The 17,927-nt window shown below is 37.3% G+C and overlaps 2 protein-coding genes across 3 annotated transcripts in view; one reads left to right on the top strand and one right to left on the bottom strand.

Annotated features, from left to right (window-relative positions):
* Nucleotides 1-13,394, top strand: part of LOC127006339 (chromodomain-helicase-DNA-binding protein 1-like) — a 60,843-nt gene extending 47,449 nt beyond the window's left edge. For both annotated transcript variants that reach the window (XM_050876174.1, XM_050876171.1), the window contains exons 29-31: nucleotides 134-385; nucleotides 4,196-4,375; nucleotides 9,297-13,394. In XM_050876174.1, coding sequence (XP_050732131.1) covers nucleotides 134-385; nucleotides 4,196-4,375; nucleotides 9,297-9,663 — 799 coding nt within the window. In that variant the 3' untranslated portion in view covers nucleotides 9,664-13,394. The remainder of the gene's footprint in view (nucleotides 1-133; nucleotides 386-4,195; nucleotides 4,376-9,296) is intronic.
* A 2,849-nt stretch (nucleotides 13,395-16,243) lies between these two features.
* LOC127003303 (probable inactive protein kinase DDB_G0270444) lies at nucleotides 16,244-17,051 on the bottom strand. Its single transcript, XM_050869784.1, has 2 exons — nucleotides 17,025-17,051; nucleotides 16,244-16,936 (listed from the first exon to the last, which is right to left on the bottom strand). The coding sequence occupies exons 1-2, from the start codon at nucleotides 17,049-17,051 to the stop codon at nucleotides 16,244-16,246; spliced, it is 720 nt and encodes a 239-aa protein (XP_050725741.1).
* Nucleotides 17,052-17,927: the final 876 nt, after the last annotated feature.

The raw sequence follows: 17,927 nt of genomic DNA, 5'->3' as shown, positions 1-17,927 counted from the left end.
TTATACTTAGGAAAACATGGTATTCACAAATATAGAGTTGGATTTGAGGACCTATTTTTAAGATTAGATTATGTTCTTTCTTTTTATGTTCAAGAGGCAAGTGTTTTTCACTAAGATTTATTTTTATTTTCAGCCTCTTGTGGCAGTTTGTGTCAAAGTTTACAGAGTATGATGCAAGAAAATTGCATAAACTCTACAAAAAGAATAAGAAGATTAAAGAAGAGAAGAAAGAGGGAGATAAAGATGACAAGGAGAAGAAAGAAAAGAAAGAAAAGGATCATGATAAGAAGAAAGAACGGGATGAAAAGGATAAGCATCATCACTCTCAAAAAAGGAGATCAGAAGAGGCAGGCAGCCACAGTCCTTCAAAGAAACCTTATAACGGGTGGGTACAGAGGTTGGTTGTGCATGCCCATGTGATCAAATGTAGATGGCTTAGATATTGCGTTGGTCTTCATCCTTGGCAAATATTTAAGAGGAGCACATTTGATCACATGTAAGATATTTGCTGCAATTCTTAAAAATATTAACTAATATTTGAAGGAATAAATAATAAATTGTCATGTTTGCGTTGGGTAGTAAAGTTTGCCACTGTATATTTATAATTTTGATAACAGTGGACATAATGATTTTAAGAAGTACTAAGGATACTAGTATTGTAAAGTTTGTTGATACAAACAATTCTGTTAATGGATTAATAGATATCCAGTTCATACATAAGCTTAATTTGTGTTCTCTTTGCATTATTGCTTGAATGTAAGGGCTTCATTATATTCAAGAGTTACTGACAGACTGTAATACAGCTTTAAAACCTGTTTAATTAGACTGGAAGACAGCAAAGCGATATACTTTTAGAGGTTAAATGAAGAATTTGAGACTGCCATTTCCTTATTCTGAATTGCTCAAATTTACTCAGGGAAGGGGATGTGTGGATCAGATATTTGCCTTCAGGATGGTAGTAGAAAAAATGTTTGCTAAAGAAAAGAAACTATACGCTGCCTTCATGGATTTAGAAAAAGCTTATGACAGAGTTGATCGGATTGTATTGTGGGATGTTTTAAAGATATATGGTGTGGGAGGAAAACTGCTTAATGCAATAAAGTCTTTATGAGGATGCATCTGCATGTGTCAAAATCAGTGGAGAAACAAGTGAAGATTTTGAGATAAAAGTGGGCTTAAGGCAGGGGTGTGTCATGTCACCATGGTTGTTCAATATTTATATGGATGGTGTTATGAGAGAAATGAAGGGCAAAGTTGGGGAAGTTGGAGTAAAAATGTAGGCTGAGGGAAGGAGATGGGTGCTTAATTCAATCTTATTTCCTGATGACACAAAAATGAAAGTGACTTACAAAATTTGGTCCGTATTTTTTTATAGTGTATGTTGAAGGAGAAAGCTGAACATAAATGTCAACAAAAGTAAAGTGATGGTTTGTGAGCAGAGTAGAAGTGAGGTCGTGGATTTTGTATGCCCATATAGAGTGGGAATTGAATGTGAAAAAGAATGCAAAATAATTTTAAATGGTGAAGAAATGGAGGATGTTAATGAATTTGAGTACAGTACAGTACAGTATATATATATTATATATATATATATATATATATATATATATATATATATATATATATATATATATATATATATATATATATATATATATATATATATATATATATATATATATATATATATATATATATATATATATATATATATATATATATATATATATATATATATATATATATATATATTATATATTAAGCACATTAGAATCTAAGGCTAATCATGGCTGATCATGTGTGTAGCCTATCATCCCAAGGAGTTCTCCCCACACTGAACGATAAAGTTTCATAAATCTTCGTCCATTGTTCTTCCACACTCAAATAGTATCATTTTATCATACGAGTTAAAATCATTTGCAAGTATTAACGTTGAATATTGATTTTATGTTATGGTTTGATTAAAGAAGTTGAACATTATAGTAATATAAATAGCGGAAAGTTCAGCCATTGGTAGTTGCCAGAAAGCAAAGTCAGATTAATGATATGATAATTGTTTTAGCATGAAATAGACATTTTCACCCCCAACAAAGTACTGTTACCTTCTTTTATTCATAAGCAAATGTTTTCATTAGGTATTTTACAAATCTATTGCTTGTGAATCAAATTAAAAAGGAAAATTCTTTCGTGCCTGTGAACGAAAGTTACTGAAATTTGTGTCACGATTGTACCTTGGATCAGTTATGTGTGAGCATGGTGGTATGGAGGCAGAGACAAGAGAAAGGGCACTGCAAGGAAGAAGGGTGGTATGGTCTTTGGGACATATCATGAATGGCAGAAGTGTGAGCATGGAAGTAAAGAGGGATTTGAGAAATACAATAATAGTACGAACTCTTTCATATGCAAGCAAAACATGGGCCTGGAATGAAAGTCAGAGGTCTAGAGTGCAGGCAGTGGAAATCAGTTATTTGAGGAGTGCATGTGGTGTGAGTAGAATAGATGGACTGAGTAATGAAAGTGTGTATGAGTGTTTTGGAATGTGTCACAGGGGTGAAGGGAAGAAGTGAAGTGACAGACTTTAAAGTGGCTTGGTCACATGGAGCGAATGGAGGAGAGTAAGATGACCAGGAGGTTTTATGTGAGTGAGATAGAAGGAGGGAATGTTAGAGAACGACCTCCAGTGAAATGGAGGGATAGGGTGCAGGAGTACGTTAGGGAGAGGGGTGAAAGATCCTTGAGAAACTTTGAGCAGGCAAGGAGGGAGTGCATAAATAGAGAAAGATGGAAACTCTTCTGCCATGGCCATCTCTTGGTGGGAGCTTCTAGGAGCGGGCATCGATGAGATGATGATGATGTATATGAACAAAACATCTGTTTGTGACAATACGGCTAATTTTTAACCCAAACTCGACAATGATTGGCGGTATTTGTTATTGTTGCTCACATATCAAAACTGACAAATGTTTCCTATTGGTAGGCTATCATATATAATTTATCCATGCCATCAGACATACAGTGTGACAGCAGGTTGCCAGCACATGATAATGCACACCTCAGACTTAGATGGCCCAACAATAATGACATGCCAAGATATGTAGCTTAAAGGAGGCTAATTGTTTGTGCTGCTCATTGGGAGTTTCATTGCCGTGCTGTGTTTTGTCATAATTGAGATATATATGACCCTGGGACTAAGAAGCAAAAACTAAAATATCCCAAAAGGTTGATTATACTTAGACATCAAATTGTTGAAACTGTTGTGTATCATTATGATACTGCTGACCTCAAACATGATATTTTTTATCTTTTGGTTTTGTATTATTAATTTTGTCAGTTTGAAGTTGTGATCTTAATATTGCCCTTTATACATATATTAGTTTTTGCCTTAATGCATATTTTAAGTGTCTTTCTTAAGTGAAAATTAGGTTTATGTTATGATACTTTTTTGATTGGAGGTCAAGTTTTTAAAATTCTATATTGCTTATTTTTCTTGAAATTTTTTGCCTTTTCATTGAACGAATCAGATAGTCATATGTTTTTGTAGAAAACATAATCTTTATTACATGCCCTTCTATGTATCCATTGCATGCTTGTTTAATCTTTTATTTATTTATTGATCTTTTTCAAGATGTTAGAATCTGTACAGAGGAGGATGACAAAGATGATTCAGGGGGTGATAAACTTGCCTTATGAAGACAGACTGAAGCATTTAAATCTACACTCGAGAAAGGCGAAGGTTGCGAGGAAACCTGATCAAAGTCTATAAATGGATGAAGGGCTTCAATAAAGGCAATGTCAATAGGGTTTTGGTTGTAAAAGAACCAAGTAGGACATGGAGCAATGGTTTTAAGTTAGATAAATTCAGATTCAAGAAAAACATAGGCAAGAATTGGTTTACCAATAGTGATGGATGACTGGAACAAGCTTGGCAGCCATGTTGCGGGTGCCAATACCGTAGATACATTCAAGAAGAGGTTGGATAAAGTCATGGATAGTGAGGTAAGGTGGGGTGGTTAGGATTACAGGAGCTGCCTTGTATAGGCCAACCGGCCTCTTGCAGACTCCTTACATTCTTATGTTTTTATGTTCTTTTCTTCAACCCTAACTTGCCTAATTCGGTATGGGTAAAAAATACCTGATACTGATTCTTATGACATTCTTCTTAGTTCAGGATGTTAATTTTGTGTTTTGTTTGTAGAGGTCGGGAACTTGAAAAATGGGGTGACCGAGAAAAGAATAGAGACCGTGACCGAGATAAAGACCGTGGCGACAGACCTCGAGATCGTGACCGAGACCGTGATCGTTACTTCTCAAGGAATCATGGTGGCCCTGGACGAGATTGGCATAATAGTCCAGGCCCAAGAGAATTCAAAGAAAGGTATTGTAAATTCAATAATTTTATGCATAATGTTAAAGTACATGAAATCCTTAACACGCACACGTGCACACAGACAATACACACACACACACTGTGACACACACACACACACACACACACACACACACATGCTGTGTGATACCCTTATCATAGTCAGGGTTTATTTCCCTGCATCCTCAAGTCAGTTTCATTCTTTACCCTCCTATATGTATTATTAAAGGGTTTAAAGTTTAACAACTTTGTTGAGATATTTCTAAAACAGAAATTGAAGAATTAATATAGAAATCCAAAATATATTACTATACTTTGTCTCATTTCATCTGTCCATCCACAAACATGAACTTTGATAGATGTGGCACATAGGCATTGCTTTCTTGTGATTGGGTGAAAATCAGCATGTCCAATATTGTTGCTTACTTTTGGTAGATATTCAAACTATTACTTATAATATATTTGAATGTTTATGTATAAAAAAGAAACTCACCTTATTTAGATCTCAAGTACGCTGATTTGCATTGATGATATACCGTGCCATACAAGCACATGAAAGACAAGTTTGTAGCAAACAGCCTAGTCAGATCATATGCGAACGAACAATGGGCTTAATGAATAGTTATGCATTATTTTTTTTTTCCCAGGTAATAAAAAGACATCTGATAGTGCAAATAAAAGATATTTTACTTATGTACTGCATGTAAATCACATGGATAATAATAAAAATACCATGAACTATTGTTGAATGTGATGCTAAGCTAGGCAGTTTTGTAACAAAACTGCCAGCCTCACATTCAACAATATTTCATTCCATTTTGAATAATACCCATGTGATACGTGGAGTAAATTATTGAAATACCTTTTATTTGCACTTACAGAGTCCTTTTTATGTACCTGAAATGATGTATTTAAAATTTGCATAAGATCTGCCTTGACTGTTTGATACAAACTTGTCTTTCATGTGCTTGTATGGTATATCCTCGATGCAAATTGGCATGTGTGAGATTTATATAAGGTGTGAGGGTTCTTTGTATACATAAACATATGAATATATTGAAGAAATAGTTTGTTTATATATTGCAAGTAATCAAAGGATCTCAGATACATTGATTTTCACCCATTCACAAGCTAGCAGTGCTCATGTGTCACAGCTATGCTCGTGAGTAGACAAATGTAATGAATTTGACTATAGTCAGCTTGAAATATAGAATTCTGTCAAGAAATCAAGACTTCAGAATTAATGTGAAAGACTGCAATGTGAACCAAAGAGAAAGAAAATATCTTTGGAAGCTAGTATCATTAGTTATATTAATTATTTAAAGTTTGATAAATATGTTTTTGCTCTTGAAGTCTATAGGAACTTCATACATCTACTACATTTGATGATACTGATAAACATAAAATATTTAGTCCACCTAGAAACTTTGCTAGGTTAATTTTTAGTTGCTTGCTTACCCGTGAAGTTTTACAAGTCATTAAAACTACACTAATATTATGTTCATTTGCATCTCCCATGGTACTAGATATTAAGGTGTACTTTTATATGGATTTAGAGTACAAAGCAGAACTTCATGCCAGTATTCGCTGATATTTATTCAGTTGTGTATAACAAACATTAGTAATATAACAAACATTAGTATTTTGAAAAAAACTGTGCATCATGAAGACAACAATGTACGCAGCTATAGCTTGTGACTCCTACTTATGTCATCCTTCTCCACCCCTCCCTCTGGGGATATGGCCACTATACATTAATTTTTACCCCTTTTCTTATCTGCACATCAACCTCTGCTCAGTGAAGTGGTTTATAAATAGGCTTTGTCTTCTGTGTTGGTTTATTTTTTTTATTATTTTTTTTTTTCACGTTGATTATCGTAGTGTTTTAGTAGTAGGTCATCCAAATTATATATACCTATCCCTCATATATTGTACCTAATTGGGGCCACAAAACCCCCATGATATAGAAAATCACAGTAGCCAAACAATTGAATTAACAGGATTTATTCTAATTGGTTCCTAGACCTCCCCAACTTGCCTTCTTTGCCATTCTTCCCCCTTTTCCCTCAGTTTTAGAGGCAATAGTAACAAACAAACAGCTAAATATTTGAATGATAAAACAACATACAGTAAAACTTCGACTGTTCAGAAGCCCCGAGTATACAGCAAAAATCTGGCTGGTCAGAGATTGAAAAAAAATCCAAGAAAAATTGTTGAAAAATTACAATTATCTGCAAGGGTGTGGATTCAGAGTTGGAGTCAGAGTCATCTACTTTTGGCCGGAGTTGGAGTTGGAGTCGGTAAAAATACCTCCAACTCCGACTCCTTTAAAATACGTGTGAGGTTGTGTGGTTGGGTATGCTGTGGTGTGTGGTGTGGCTGGGCTTGATTTGCTTTACACTGCCTGTAGAGGAGGGGAAGGTAGAGGTGGATGGAGTCAGAGGCACAACCATAAAATCTCCTAGAGTTGGAGTTGTAGTTGGAGTTTGATTTTTTTATATCCGACTCCTCACCTCTTATTATCTGGCCAGCGTAAGATTTGAAATACCTGCGCTGTGCTTCATCCACCTCCAGAGTAAGCCTGTCCTGCGTTCAGTTGAGCCTTAACCCGAGAACGTCCCGTACCACAGCCACGACTCGTGAAAGCCCTAAAAAGGGCTTTCACGAGTCGTGGCTGTGGTACGGTGGACCCTAAAAAGGGCTCGCCATAAAACACCTAATTCGAGCTAATTGTAGGCGGTGGTGGCATAGCGCAAACCATCATGAATGCCCGAGGTCATTGTGGTGGGCGAGTGATCTTGAGGTGGGCTTTTTTGTCATAGGTGGTGCTGTAAGGTCATGGCTTACTCAATTAACTATCTATACAGTAATCACATGTCAAATTCTCTATAGTAGACAACAAGCAAGTCTCGGCTAAATGCCACGCGTCACGAGACTGTTTATTTTGTAACAAACACCATCCAACAATGATAGAGTTTAAGTAAAAGTAAATATTTTTAACGGCTTTATGGTTATGAGAGGAGTACTCTGATGTACGTTCCATGCTCTTTTCTTAGTCTCAAAATGCAGTGTAATTTTTTCATTTCTCGGCCACTTCTCGGCTTTCCCATAGCCAAAGCCCACGGGTTAAGTCAGTGAATGTCGCACAAAGTTACCAGTAGTGCAGTTGTGGGTGTAGGATTGCCTTTTTGATGGCAACTGCAATTTGTCCGTTGAACTGAGGGTTTACTGTGTATATATATATATATATATATATATATATATATATATATATATATATATATATATATATATATATATATATATATATATATATATATATATATATTCAGTGGAACTTTGGTTCATGAACTTAACTAGTTCCTGAATGCCATTCGTCACCCGAAATGTTCATAAACCGAAGCTATTTTCCCTATAGGAATTAATGTAAAATGGATTAATCTGTTCCTGGACCCAAGATGATTGCTTATTTAAACTTTTATACAACTGTGCTTTGTGCACAAGTTCATAATACAAAACCAATGGAAATTAATAAATCTGACACCAAAAAAGAAGAATTCAATAGTAAATAGGTAAAATATAGACGAAAACTTAATTTAATTTTACCGTACCTGTACGGAAGAGAGTAGACGGCGCAATAAGTGGTGTCACACTGGCCGTTTTCCTCCAACCGATGGGGCTACGGGCAACCACGGTTGCCCATACGCTTAACCATTGGTTCCATCCATACGCATGGAAAATGGTTGTGGACACAAGCAACCGCGTGTCAGTATGTAAACAAACAGATGACGGCAGTAGCTGAATATTGAGGAGCAGTGGAAGATGGCCTACCAAGAGACTCGTAAAGTGGACTGGCAGAGCTGCATTGTTTACTATTTAATTGACAAGATAAAAGAACACCCTGTGCTGTCAGACCACAGTTCAAAATATATATATTTTTTTTTATGAAAATTGTAGGACTCCTGGTCTTCACAGCACAGTTCTCTGATGAGGTTTTGGAAAACACCTGTCCTCCCATCTTTGAAGCCATGATCATGCCCACAACTGCTTCTTCCTTTTAATTAACTGCAGTAACATGTCCATAACTTGGGCAACGGTAGCACGATCCACAGCAGCCCTTACTTTATTAGCAGACGGCACTATGTCGATATAGGACGACTGCTTTGTTTATGTTGTAGATATGGACAGCTGACCTTGGCTGTGTGTGACGCTTACCCAGAAAAGTTGGAGTTGCCGGTTGAACCTACCACCAACGTGGTTGGAAGAAAAAGGCCTGGTGTGACACAAGCTTTAATAAATGGAAGGTGGTGAGGAAGGGAAAGAGAAGAGATATTGTGTGGAAGGGGAGTCCCCTTCCATATTGCGTATTTAGCGAAAGCTACACAGCAACTGACGGTCTTCCGCCGATACTTATAAATTGTCGCCCTACGATGTTGCCGGCCTGCGTGTTCGTAGCTCGAGACACCGTTCGTCTCCCGAAACGTTTTTTGTTTAGAAAATTTGTTCGTGAACCGATTTGTTCATGATGAGAGGCAGTTGCGACCTGAGGCTCACCTGTGAAGTATATATATATATATATATATATATATATATATATATATATATATATATATATCTATATATATATATATATATATATATATATATATATATTGATTTTTTATGATTTCTTTTTATATAGGTTTAGTTTTGAATATTACCTGCTACTAAATATAATATGATTGACAACAGAACATTTACAAACTTGACCCCCCCCCGGTTTTTTTTTTTTTTTTTGTTTTTTTGGTACATTACACTAGAAATATGTTATTGCTTGGTAATTTTATCAATTCTTCGTTAAAGATTTTATTGTGCAATCATGATATTTCAAAACATGTTAGGGGTAGGAACTGTTTACTGTTTAATTGAAATTATCTTTATTACCTTCCAGTCGGTATCCACAAGACTACAACAAGAGGGATGGTGGAGGTGGGGGATATCACCGTGATAGCTACAAAATGCATGGCTACAGGGTTGGGGGAGAATGGGGAGCACGGGCACATCATCCTAAGCACCCTAATTATGGCCCACCAAGTGGCTATGGTCCACCATATTACCCTCCCCGTCCCTCTGGTCCTGGTATTTATGGCCCTCCACCTACTCAAGGAGCACAGATTCCCCATAGGCCACCACCATTTGGTGCTCACCGGCCAGACTGGGGGCAGAAGGAAAGACCTGATCGACCAGATAGACCACAGCAGGAATGGGGCAAAGACCGACCTGACAGGCCTCCCTCGTATCAGAAGGATTATCCATGAATGTGTTGATACTTAGTGATGGTGACAGATTTAATAAATTAAAAGTAATGACAAGTAAAATCAAACCTGGAAAAGAAGCTACAAAGTGATTGGTCAGAGTTGATACATGCTGTATCACAGAAACATTACTAGACCAGTAAATGGTGCTTTTATATGATTAGAAAAGGGATGAGTTTACATTGTACCTCATTGTCCTGTTTAGCAGGGCACTGGTGAGACATTTTGTCTCTTTTTGGCTGTGACATGTAAATATAGTGTACATGCTAATGGACAAGTCTGTATATTTGGTGATGTATGTAGATAGTTATTTAAAAAAAACTTGTGAAACTTACTGTCCATACTACTGTTTTTTTAATGATTATTCCATCCCCAACTATTTTTCACAACATTTATGTTTAGTGTGTGTAATTACCAGTAAATTTAGTGTTTATTATTTCATCGTATTACATTTTTTGAAAGATGGTGACATTTCATGTGCTTCTCTGTTTAATAATTCCATCCCACCCTTTTTAATACTTCCTATTTTCTTTAGAAATTTGTAAACTCTTAGCCAGAATGAAACTTAGATGCAAGGTTTAAAATGTTAAAAGACCATGTAATGTATACATTTAATCAAATAGTTTTTAATGTTGCAGAATTGAAGAAAATTAGAGGGGTAATAATCATCCATCCCTTACATTATACAACCAGGGATGAATACCAAAGATTCTCTTAAGTTATCCCAATTTTTTCATTCAAAGATTTTAATTAGTCCTCTGTGATACATAATCATGGAAAATTTGACATTGGTAACTTTGAAGATATCCCCATTACATAATTGAAATACTCATGAAAACTGTTTGGAGCATAGAGGTTAAGAAGAAAGACATAGAGGCAGAATAGATTGCTAAATGAAGTGGTCGACAAATCTGTTCACATGTGGTGGAACATCAAAGCTGTCACTTGAATTGAATTTGAATTGAATTGGTCACTTACAGTCCAAGTTTAGGTAAAAAAAATTACATTAAGAAGCCATAATGTGGTTGGATTCCCCACAGGCTTTTATCAATAGTACCCAGACATATCATAATCATTGAGACCAATTAGTTTTCCATACAGAACAAAAAGGTTAAAAATCAGAAGTTGAATGCTTAAGGAAAAGACATGTTTTTTGTTCATGCTATTCAGATCTTAATTTTTACTCCCATTGCCCTCTTTTGACTTTGGAGGATTGTTTAGTTAATTATTAAGACATTGCCATCTTATATCACTACTAACCTTTTGCTTCTTCCATGTTTTACAATGTGATCATGCCACCTCATTACTCATTTGTTTATCTGTAACTCCAGTATTACACACTTCCTGCCATTATCTCATTCCTAGCCACTGCATTGCCCCCTTTTGCATGATGAATAAAAAATCACCCATTGTAATAATAGACATCACAATATTCATCATTATTTTACACTTAACTGCATGTGCACACACACACACACACACACACATAAAGGGCCTTGAAATTATAAAATTACAATTTTGTAAACATATCTTAATTTGATACATAAAAACATTAGTGGATATACCTTACACAATTTAGAAAATTATAGAAAGCCTTGCATATCTTTTCATAGGAAGGACTGGTATTCAGCAGAAAATGTGATCTATTGTTAAGATTACAGTAAGGCTAATTTATTTATGTTCTTTATGTAAGTATCAACCTCTGCAGGGAAGCAAATAATTTGTATTAACATTAAAATGAATGTTGGCTGCTTATTGTTTTAGATTATACCAAAATATCTGAAGATATTGAAAGAATCATTTTATTACAGATAATGGAACTGCAAATTTAGTTTTATTTTGTGCAATACAATTACATCAATCAGCATAAGGTTTTTGATGGTTGCATGGTACTTATAGAGTAATAAGCTGAAATTCAGAGCTTCCCAAACTAAATATCTGTAGCCTATGTTTTACAAAAGATGAAAAGAGTCTGAATGTACTATTCATGTCCCATCTGCATGGTTAGGACTCCACAATCTCTATTTACTCCATTCACCCATAAAAGGATATCTTGTGCTAGGTGTATTCTCTATTCAAGGAATACCAAAACATGGCTAACAATTGTTCCTCATAGATTATTGCACTCGATCTTTTCTTTCTTCAACCAAAGTCAGTCTGGGAGGATGCTGAGATCATGCACTGAAGAGAAGTATCTGCATGGAATTAAAAGATAAATGTAGTCTGCAAGAAAACCTTTGTACATTTTCAATTATGAATATAGGTATTCCATTATCCCAAAAAGGAGCATTAATGATCAGAAATTTAATTTTATTTCTAATAACCTAGATGTTCTTTTCATCTGTGCTTGCTGACAATACCATGATTCTTGGGGAGTTTGTGCTAAGGCTTTCTTCAACTTGTTTATGAACGTCATTCATTGTAATCGAGTGAATGTACTCCTCTAAATACAAGCTTTTTGATTTTGCTTCTTACTGAAAAAGTAGTACCTTAAATTTATACATGTTACCAAGTGCAAAAGTGCAAAGAGGAAATTATGTTATTTGCTTATATAACATTTAAGCACTTTCTAATAGGAAATACTGAATGGAGCATGTTAGAAAAATACTACTATCCTGATACCCTGAAATTACAGAAGCCTGAATCTAGTACAGTGACTTTTATATCTGGAAGGTTGCAAAGCATATGATAATGTCTTGATAAGAAAGGAAACATTATCTCAAACCCCGGCCAAGTTACATGATCTTGGTTGCCTAGCCTTGGATTGTTTAATCCTTTTAATATTTTTCTCTTGTTTTGTACCTTGTATAATGCTTATCATGAAGAGTTTCTCAGTATTTATTAAGATAACTTCTTTATCAAGATCAAAAGTTTACAAAAATATATCCGATACTTCATACACACAGGCCTATCCATGTACAGGATGAAATTTCTAGCTAATTTTAAATATGTTCATCATTTGTAATTATTCGTGGGTGGATGAATCCATGCATATTGGTTTGAACACCTGAAACCTTTGAATTGTATCCCAATTATTGACAAGCATTGCAAATATTAACTCCATGCAAGACATATAGAATAACATATATGATTCCTAGTTCTAGTTCCAACCTTCATTCCTTATGTTCTTGTTGCAAGAGATGCACACTATATTTTTGAAAATCCATATGTTCTACAAGGCTATATTAACCACATTTCCATTTACTGATGTCATTGTTATATCACATAACTAAGTCACAACTTGGCATTTCTCATTTTTTGTCGATATTTTTTTATTCCTTAGCTCAGCTTATCCAACTTCATTTTTTCCAAAATCCAGAGTAGAAATGCTTGGTTAAAAATTTGTAGCAAGAGTATACAGGGAGGAAAAGGGGCTTGGTGTACTCACTGGCATGAAGTGTACCTCAAGTGTAGACATTACATGGGTCCTAAAAATTAATTAATTCTGTGATGGATTGAAAGGACCAAGTTACTGGCAAACTAACTTACTCAGCACAGCATTACCAAGTACTAGAAAACTCTGCAGTTCTTCTGTCAAGATTGAATTCCTATTTTAATGTCATCATAGTAATGTATTTCTTATGCTGTGTATTGAGAATGAAATCTCATCTGCTTTATTGTATGTATGTTCTGGAAACCTGTAGATATTCTTTAGTGTATACTCAAATAGTATACCCCATTTTCCTAAATTGAATGTGTCATATGCTAGTAAAGCCTGAAGCAACCCCCCCCCCCCCCAAAAAAAAAAAAAAAAAAATCCTGTAAGACTCAAGTATATCACATCTTGTACATAAATGTTGAAGGAAACGTGCATGTCAAAAGCATCACATTCAAGTTGTAGTAAGCATTGTTACATTGTATGCTTACTGTAATGTCCTATCTAAGGTGTTATTTCCACAGTGTAAATGCCTAAAAATGTTACTTCAAGAACTAATTTTCTCAGACCTGTCAGTATGGGCATGCACTTTTGAGGAGAGAATTTCTGTATTATTCTTGAAACCCCATTGTCCTACAAGGATGCATACAGTACCTAGATAAGGCTGTGTCTGATATAATCAAACTGATTCCTTTACCAAAACTTATACACAAGTCTTATCAGTGTGTGTGTGAGATTCATCCAAGGTCTGATCATATGCTGGACTCATAATTGCCAACTAGTATCTTTTCAGGAACTTTCTCAAGTTCATTGGTTTGAATTATGGGTACTGTTGGTACTTCACATAACATATACACCCATTCCCTTTTCTCAAAGGGGACAGTAACTATATATGTCAGTGAAAAACTTTTCAGCTTCAGCAAGGTGTGAACCTCAGCCTGCCAAGTGGTATTTGACTGCGATATATATGAGTGTGTGTTTAATTCACTGTGGTCTGACCATACGATAGACTCAGCCAGTTCCCTCCCTGACTTAGTATGAAGTTCACAAGTGATGGATCTCTAGGTACAGCTGAAACCTCTCACTTCCTCCTCCCCCAAACTGACACCCAGTACCCATGTGTGTGTGTGTGTGTGTGTGTGTGAGCATGCTAAAAATCATGGTAGATTTTCTTTCAATTTTAAATATTTAGTTTAGCAAGATACTTAATACAATCATCTTTGATGATGTCAGTCATTGATGGTAAATCTGGTTAATTACTTTTTTCTTCTTTTGAATTACACTTTTGTATATTTCATATGAAAATGATTGGCATCACCTGCATAAAGACCTCACATTAAGTGTCTGAAGAAAAGACTGCATGTAGCAATGTGCAGTGCTACTGGATTTTATTATTTCTTATATAATTTAACTCCACTCATATTTATAGAGATTTTATGAACTGAGAATGGAAAATACTGCATTTAAATTTTCATGATGAGTGAAAATTGTGACAATAATTAAGTAACATTTTTTTCTGTAATCATTGTCTAACATCTGTAAATGGAGAATGAGCTATAATTTCCAGCTAATGTAGTATGGGGCATGAAAGGAATTAAAATAGTTACCTCAAAACTATGGACAGGGAAGCAAGTATTTTTGTACAAATTTCAGTGACAGGTGTATATATATATATATATATATATATATATATATATATATATATATATATATATATATATATATATATATATATATATATATATATATATATATATATATATATATATATATATATATAATCTTATTTGGCATCCAAATAAACGTGAAGGAAAATACTGTAATTTGTTTTGTGTTACCAAAAGCATGTTAAAAGCTTATGCAAATATTTATTTATATAGAGTTAGCACTATGGTTGCACAAAAGTATGGTCCTGTTTTCAAGAATCTTATCAGAAAACAAACTGCAAATGGAATTGTACTCTTATGGTTATTTTCATTCTAAAATATTTTAATGTTTGAATGAAATATCATAGTACTTAGCCTGACAGCCTTTTCACAGTAGCCAATGAGACATATTATTTCTGTCCCCTTCATCATGAGGAATGGATAGGCACTGTGTTGCCTGCCCTCTACCACAATTCACGTAAGAAAGTCTGCCCTTGCTTTGGACACAGTTTTATAAAGATGAATAGTTCTGCAAGATTACCTGAAAAAAAAAGAAAAAAAAAACCAACTATGGGATGTACAGTTTTTTTTTTTTGATAAATACCAAGTTATCCTGAATACGTAGATCGATTTCTCATGTTTCAAGAAATGCCAATCCTCTGAGGCAAATTGATTAGATGGGACATGGGAAATCATATAATGGCATGAGGGGCAGATGAGAACAATGAAGGCCCTGTGGTCTATGAAACAAGTTTGGACATGGTTTGCTCGGGGAGTTCCTTGGCCATAGTGCTGCCAAACCTTACTTAATGTATACAAAATATTTGATACACAATTTCAAGTAGTACGTAGATGACATATGAGGGAGAGAGTGATGTATTGGGGTGATGCGGCAAAGGTTTGCTGTGTCTCAGGGACCCTGGTTTGATTCCTAAGTGGGTTCTTTGGGAAAAAAAACTTGTTCTCTAATAAAATAAATTCCTCATATGCTTTGAGAAATGGCAGATCCTCCATGACACCCCATATGCTCCTAGTCCTCCTCAACCCCCACTCGACCTCCAGAACCTTTTCTTCGACCTCCACAACCTTCTTCTTGACCTCCACAATCTTCTCGACCTCCACAAACTTCTCCTTGACCTCCACAACCTTCTCCTCGACCTCCACAACCTTCTCGACTTCTACAACCTTCTCCTTGACCTCCACAACCTTCTCCTCGACCTCCACAACCTTCTCGACCTCCACAACCTTCTCGACCTCCACAACCTTCTTGACCTCCACAACCTCCTCCACCTCCACAACCTTCTCCTTGACCTCCACAGTCTTCTTTTCCACCTCCACAACCTTCTTCTTGACCTCCACAACCTTCTCCTCGTCCTCCACAACCTCCTTCCCTATCTCCACAACCTTCTCATTGACCTCCACAGTCTTCTTTTCCACCTCCACAACCTCCACAGCCTTCTCAACCTCCACAACCTCTCTCATGACCTCCACAACCTTCTCGACCTCCACAACCTTCTCATTGACCTCCACAACCTTCGATCTCCTCAACCTCCACAACCTTCTAGGCCTCCACAACCTTCTCGACCTCCACAACCCTCTCCTTGACCTCCACAACCTTCTCGACCTCCACAGTCTTCTTTTCCACCTCCACAACCTCCTTCCCCACCTCCACAGCCTTCTCCTCGACCTCCACAATCTTCTCCTTGACCTCCACAACCTTCTTGACCTCCACAACCTTCTCCTTAACCTCCACAACCTTCTCTTCAACCTCCACAACCTTCTCCTCAACCTCCACAGCCTTCTCCTCAACCTCCACAACCTTCTCCTCGACCTCCACAGCCTTCTCCTTGACCTCCATAACCTTCTCCTTAACCTCCACAAACTTCTCCTCAACCTCCACAACCTTCTCCTCAACCTCCACAGCCTTCTCCTCAACCTCCACAACCTTCTCCTCGACCTCCACTACCTTCTCGACCTCCACAGCCTCCTTGACCTCCATAACCTTCTCCTTAACCTCCACAAACTTCTCCTCAACCTCCACAACCTTCTCCTCAACCTCCACAGCCTTCTCCTCAACCTCCACAACCTTCTCCTCGACCTCCACAACCTTCTCCTCGACCTCCACAGCCTTCTCCTTGACCTCCATAACCTTCTCCTTAACCTCCACAAACTTCTCCTCAACCTCCACAACCTTCTCCTCGACCTCCACAACCTTCTCCTCGACCTCCACTACCTTCTCGACCTCCACGACCTTCTACTCAACCTCCACAACCTCCTCCACCTCTACAACCTTCTCCTCCATCTCCACAACCTTCTCCTCGACCTTCAGTCTCCTTCTCCACCCCCACAACCTTCTTCTCGACCTCCATAACCTTCTCCTCGTCCTTCACAACCTCCTTCCCCACCTCCACAACCTCTTCGACCCAGGCCAAGACCAAGGTGACGTCACGATTTGTTTACCTTGTGACGTCACAGCCGCGTATTGACTCTGCCAAGATGGGTGCCTCCGCCATCCCCATCATCCTCATGACGCTCTTCTGGGGTCTAGTGGGCATCGTGCTCCCGATCATTCTACCCAAAGGTCCAAACAGAAGGTGAGGAAAGATATGGACACAAAATTACAGTTGCACAAGGCCTCAAGTCACTGTCACTCCCCCGTCGCCTGGCGCTGGCCCTGGCCAAGTCCCTGCCTGGTGACGCACGCTTGTCAAGTCCCCCTAGACGGGCCCCTCGCCGGCCTGCCCCACACACAGCGCTGCCACACTTAGCTGTAATTATTGCATTACGGATAGTCACCGCAGATGGAGGTCAGGGAGGAGTGGCTTGGTTTCCAGGTAAAATTCTAGTGTTTGACCATACTCCCCCCTCTCCCCCAAAACAAGCTTGGGGACCTGTGGGAATGCGGGGTTTCGGGTGGGGGTCACGAAGTCCGTCACAATCGCATATTTTTTTAGTGTGGGGTAGGAAAAATACCCTAGATCTAGGGAAATTCCCTCCATTTAGGGATTTTTCCTCCAACCACCACTAAATCAAGTGTTTGCGACGAATTTAGTGTTCCCCATACGTAAATCACACATTCTCACTGGCGGCCAGCTGCGTCCACATAAACCGCCTACACCACACTCACACCCTCTCGCTATAGTCTGTTCGGAGCATGAAGTCGGTTCAGGGTGGAGCTGGTATCGTCGTTTACCTCTACCCATGCTGCCAAATCAGCCTTTGTACATGCGTCTCTCTCTCTTATT

Source organism: Eriocheir sinensis, chromosome 3 (assembly GCF_024679095.1).
Source record: "Eriocheir sinensis breed Jianghai 21 chromosome 3, ASM2467909v1, whole genome shotgun sequence".
NCBI classification, from domain to species: domain Eukaryota; kingdom Metazoa; phylum Arthropoda; class Malacostraca; order Decapoda; family Varunidae; genus Eriocheir; species Eriocheir sinensis.
The sequence above is the reverse complement of the archived record's forward strand: the minus strand, read 5'-3'. Positions and strand labels throughout refer to the sequence as shown.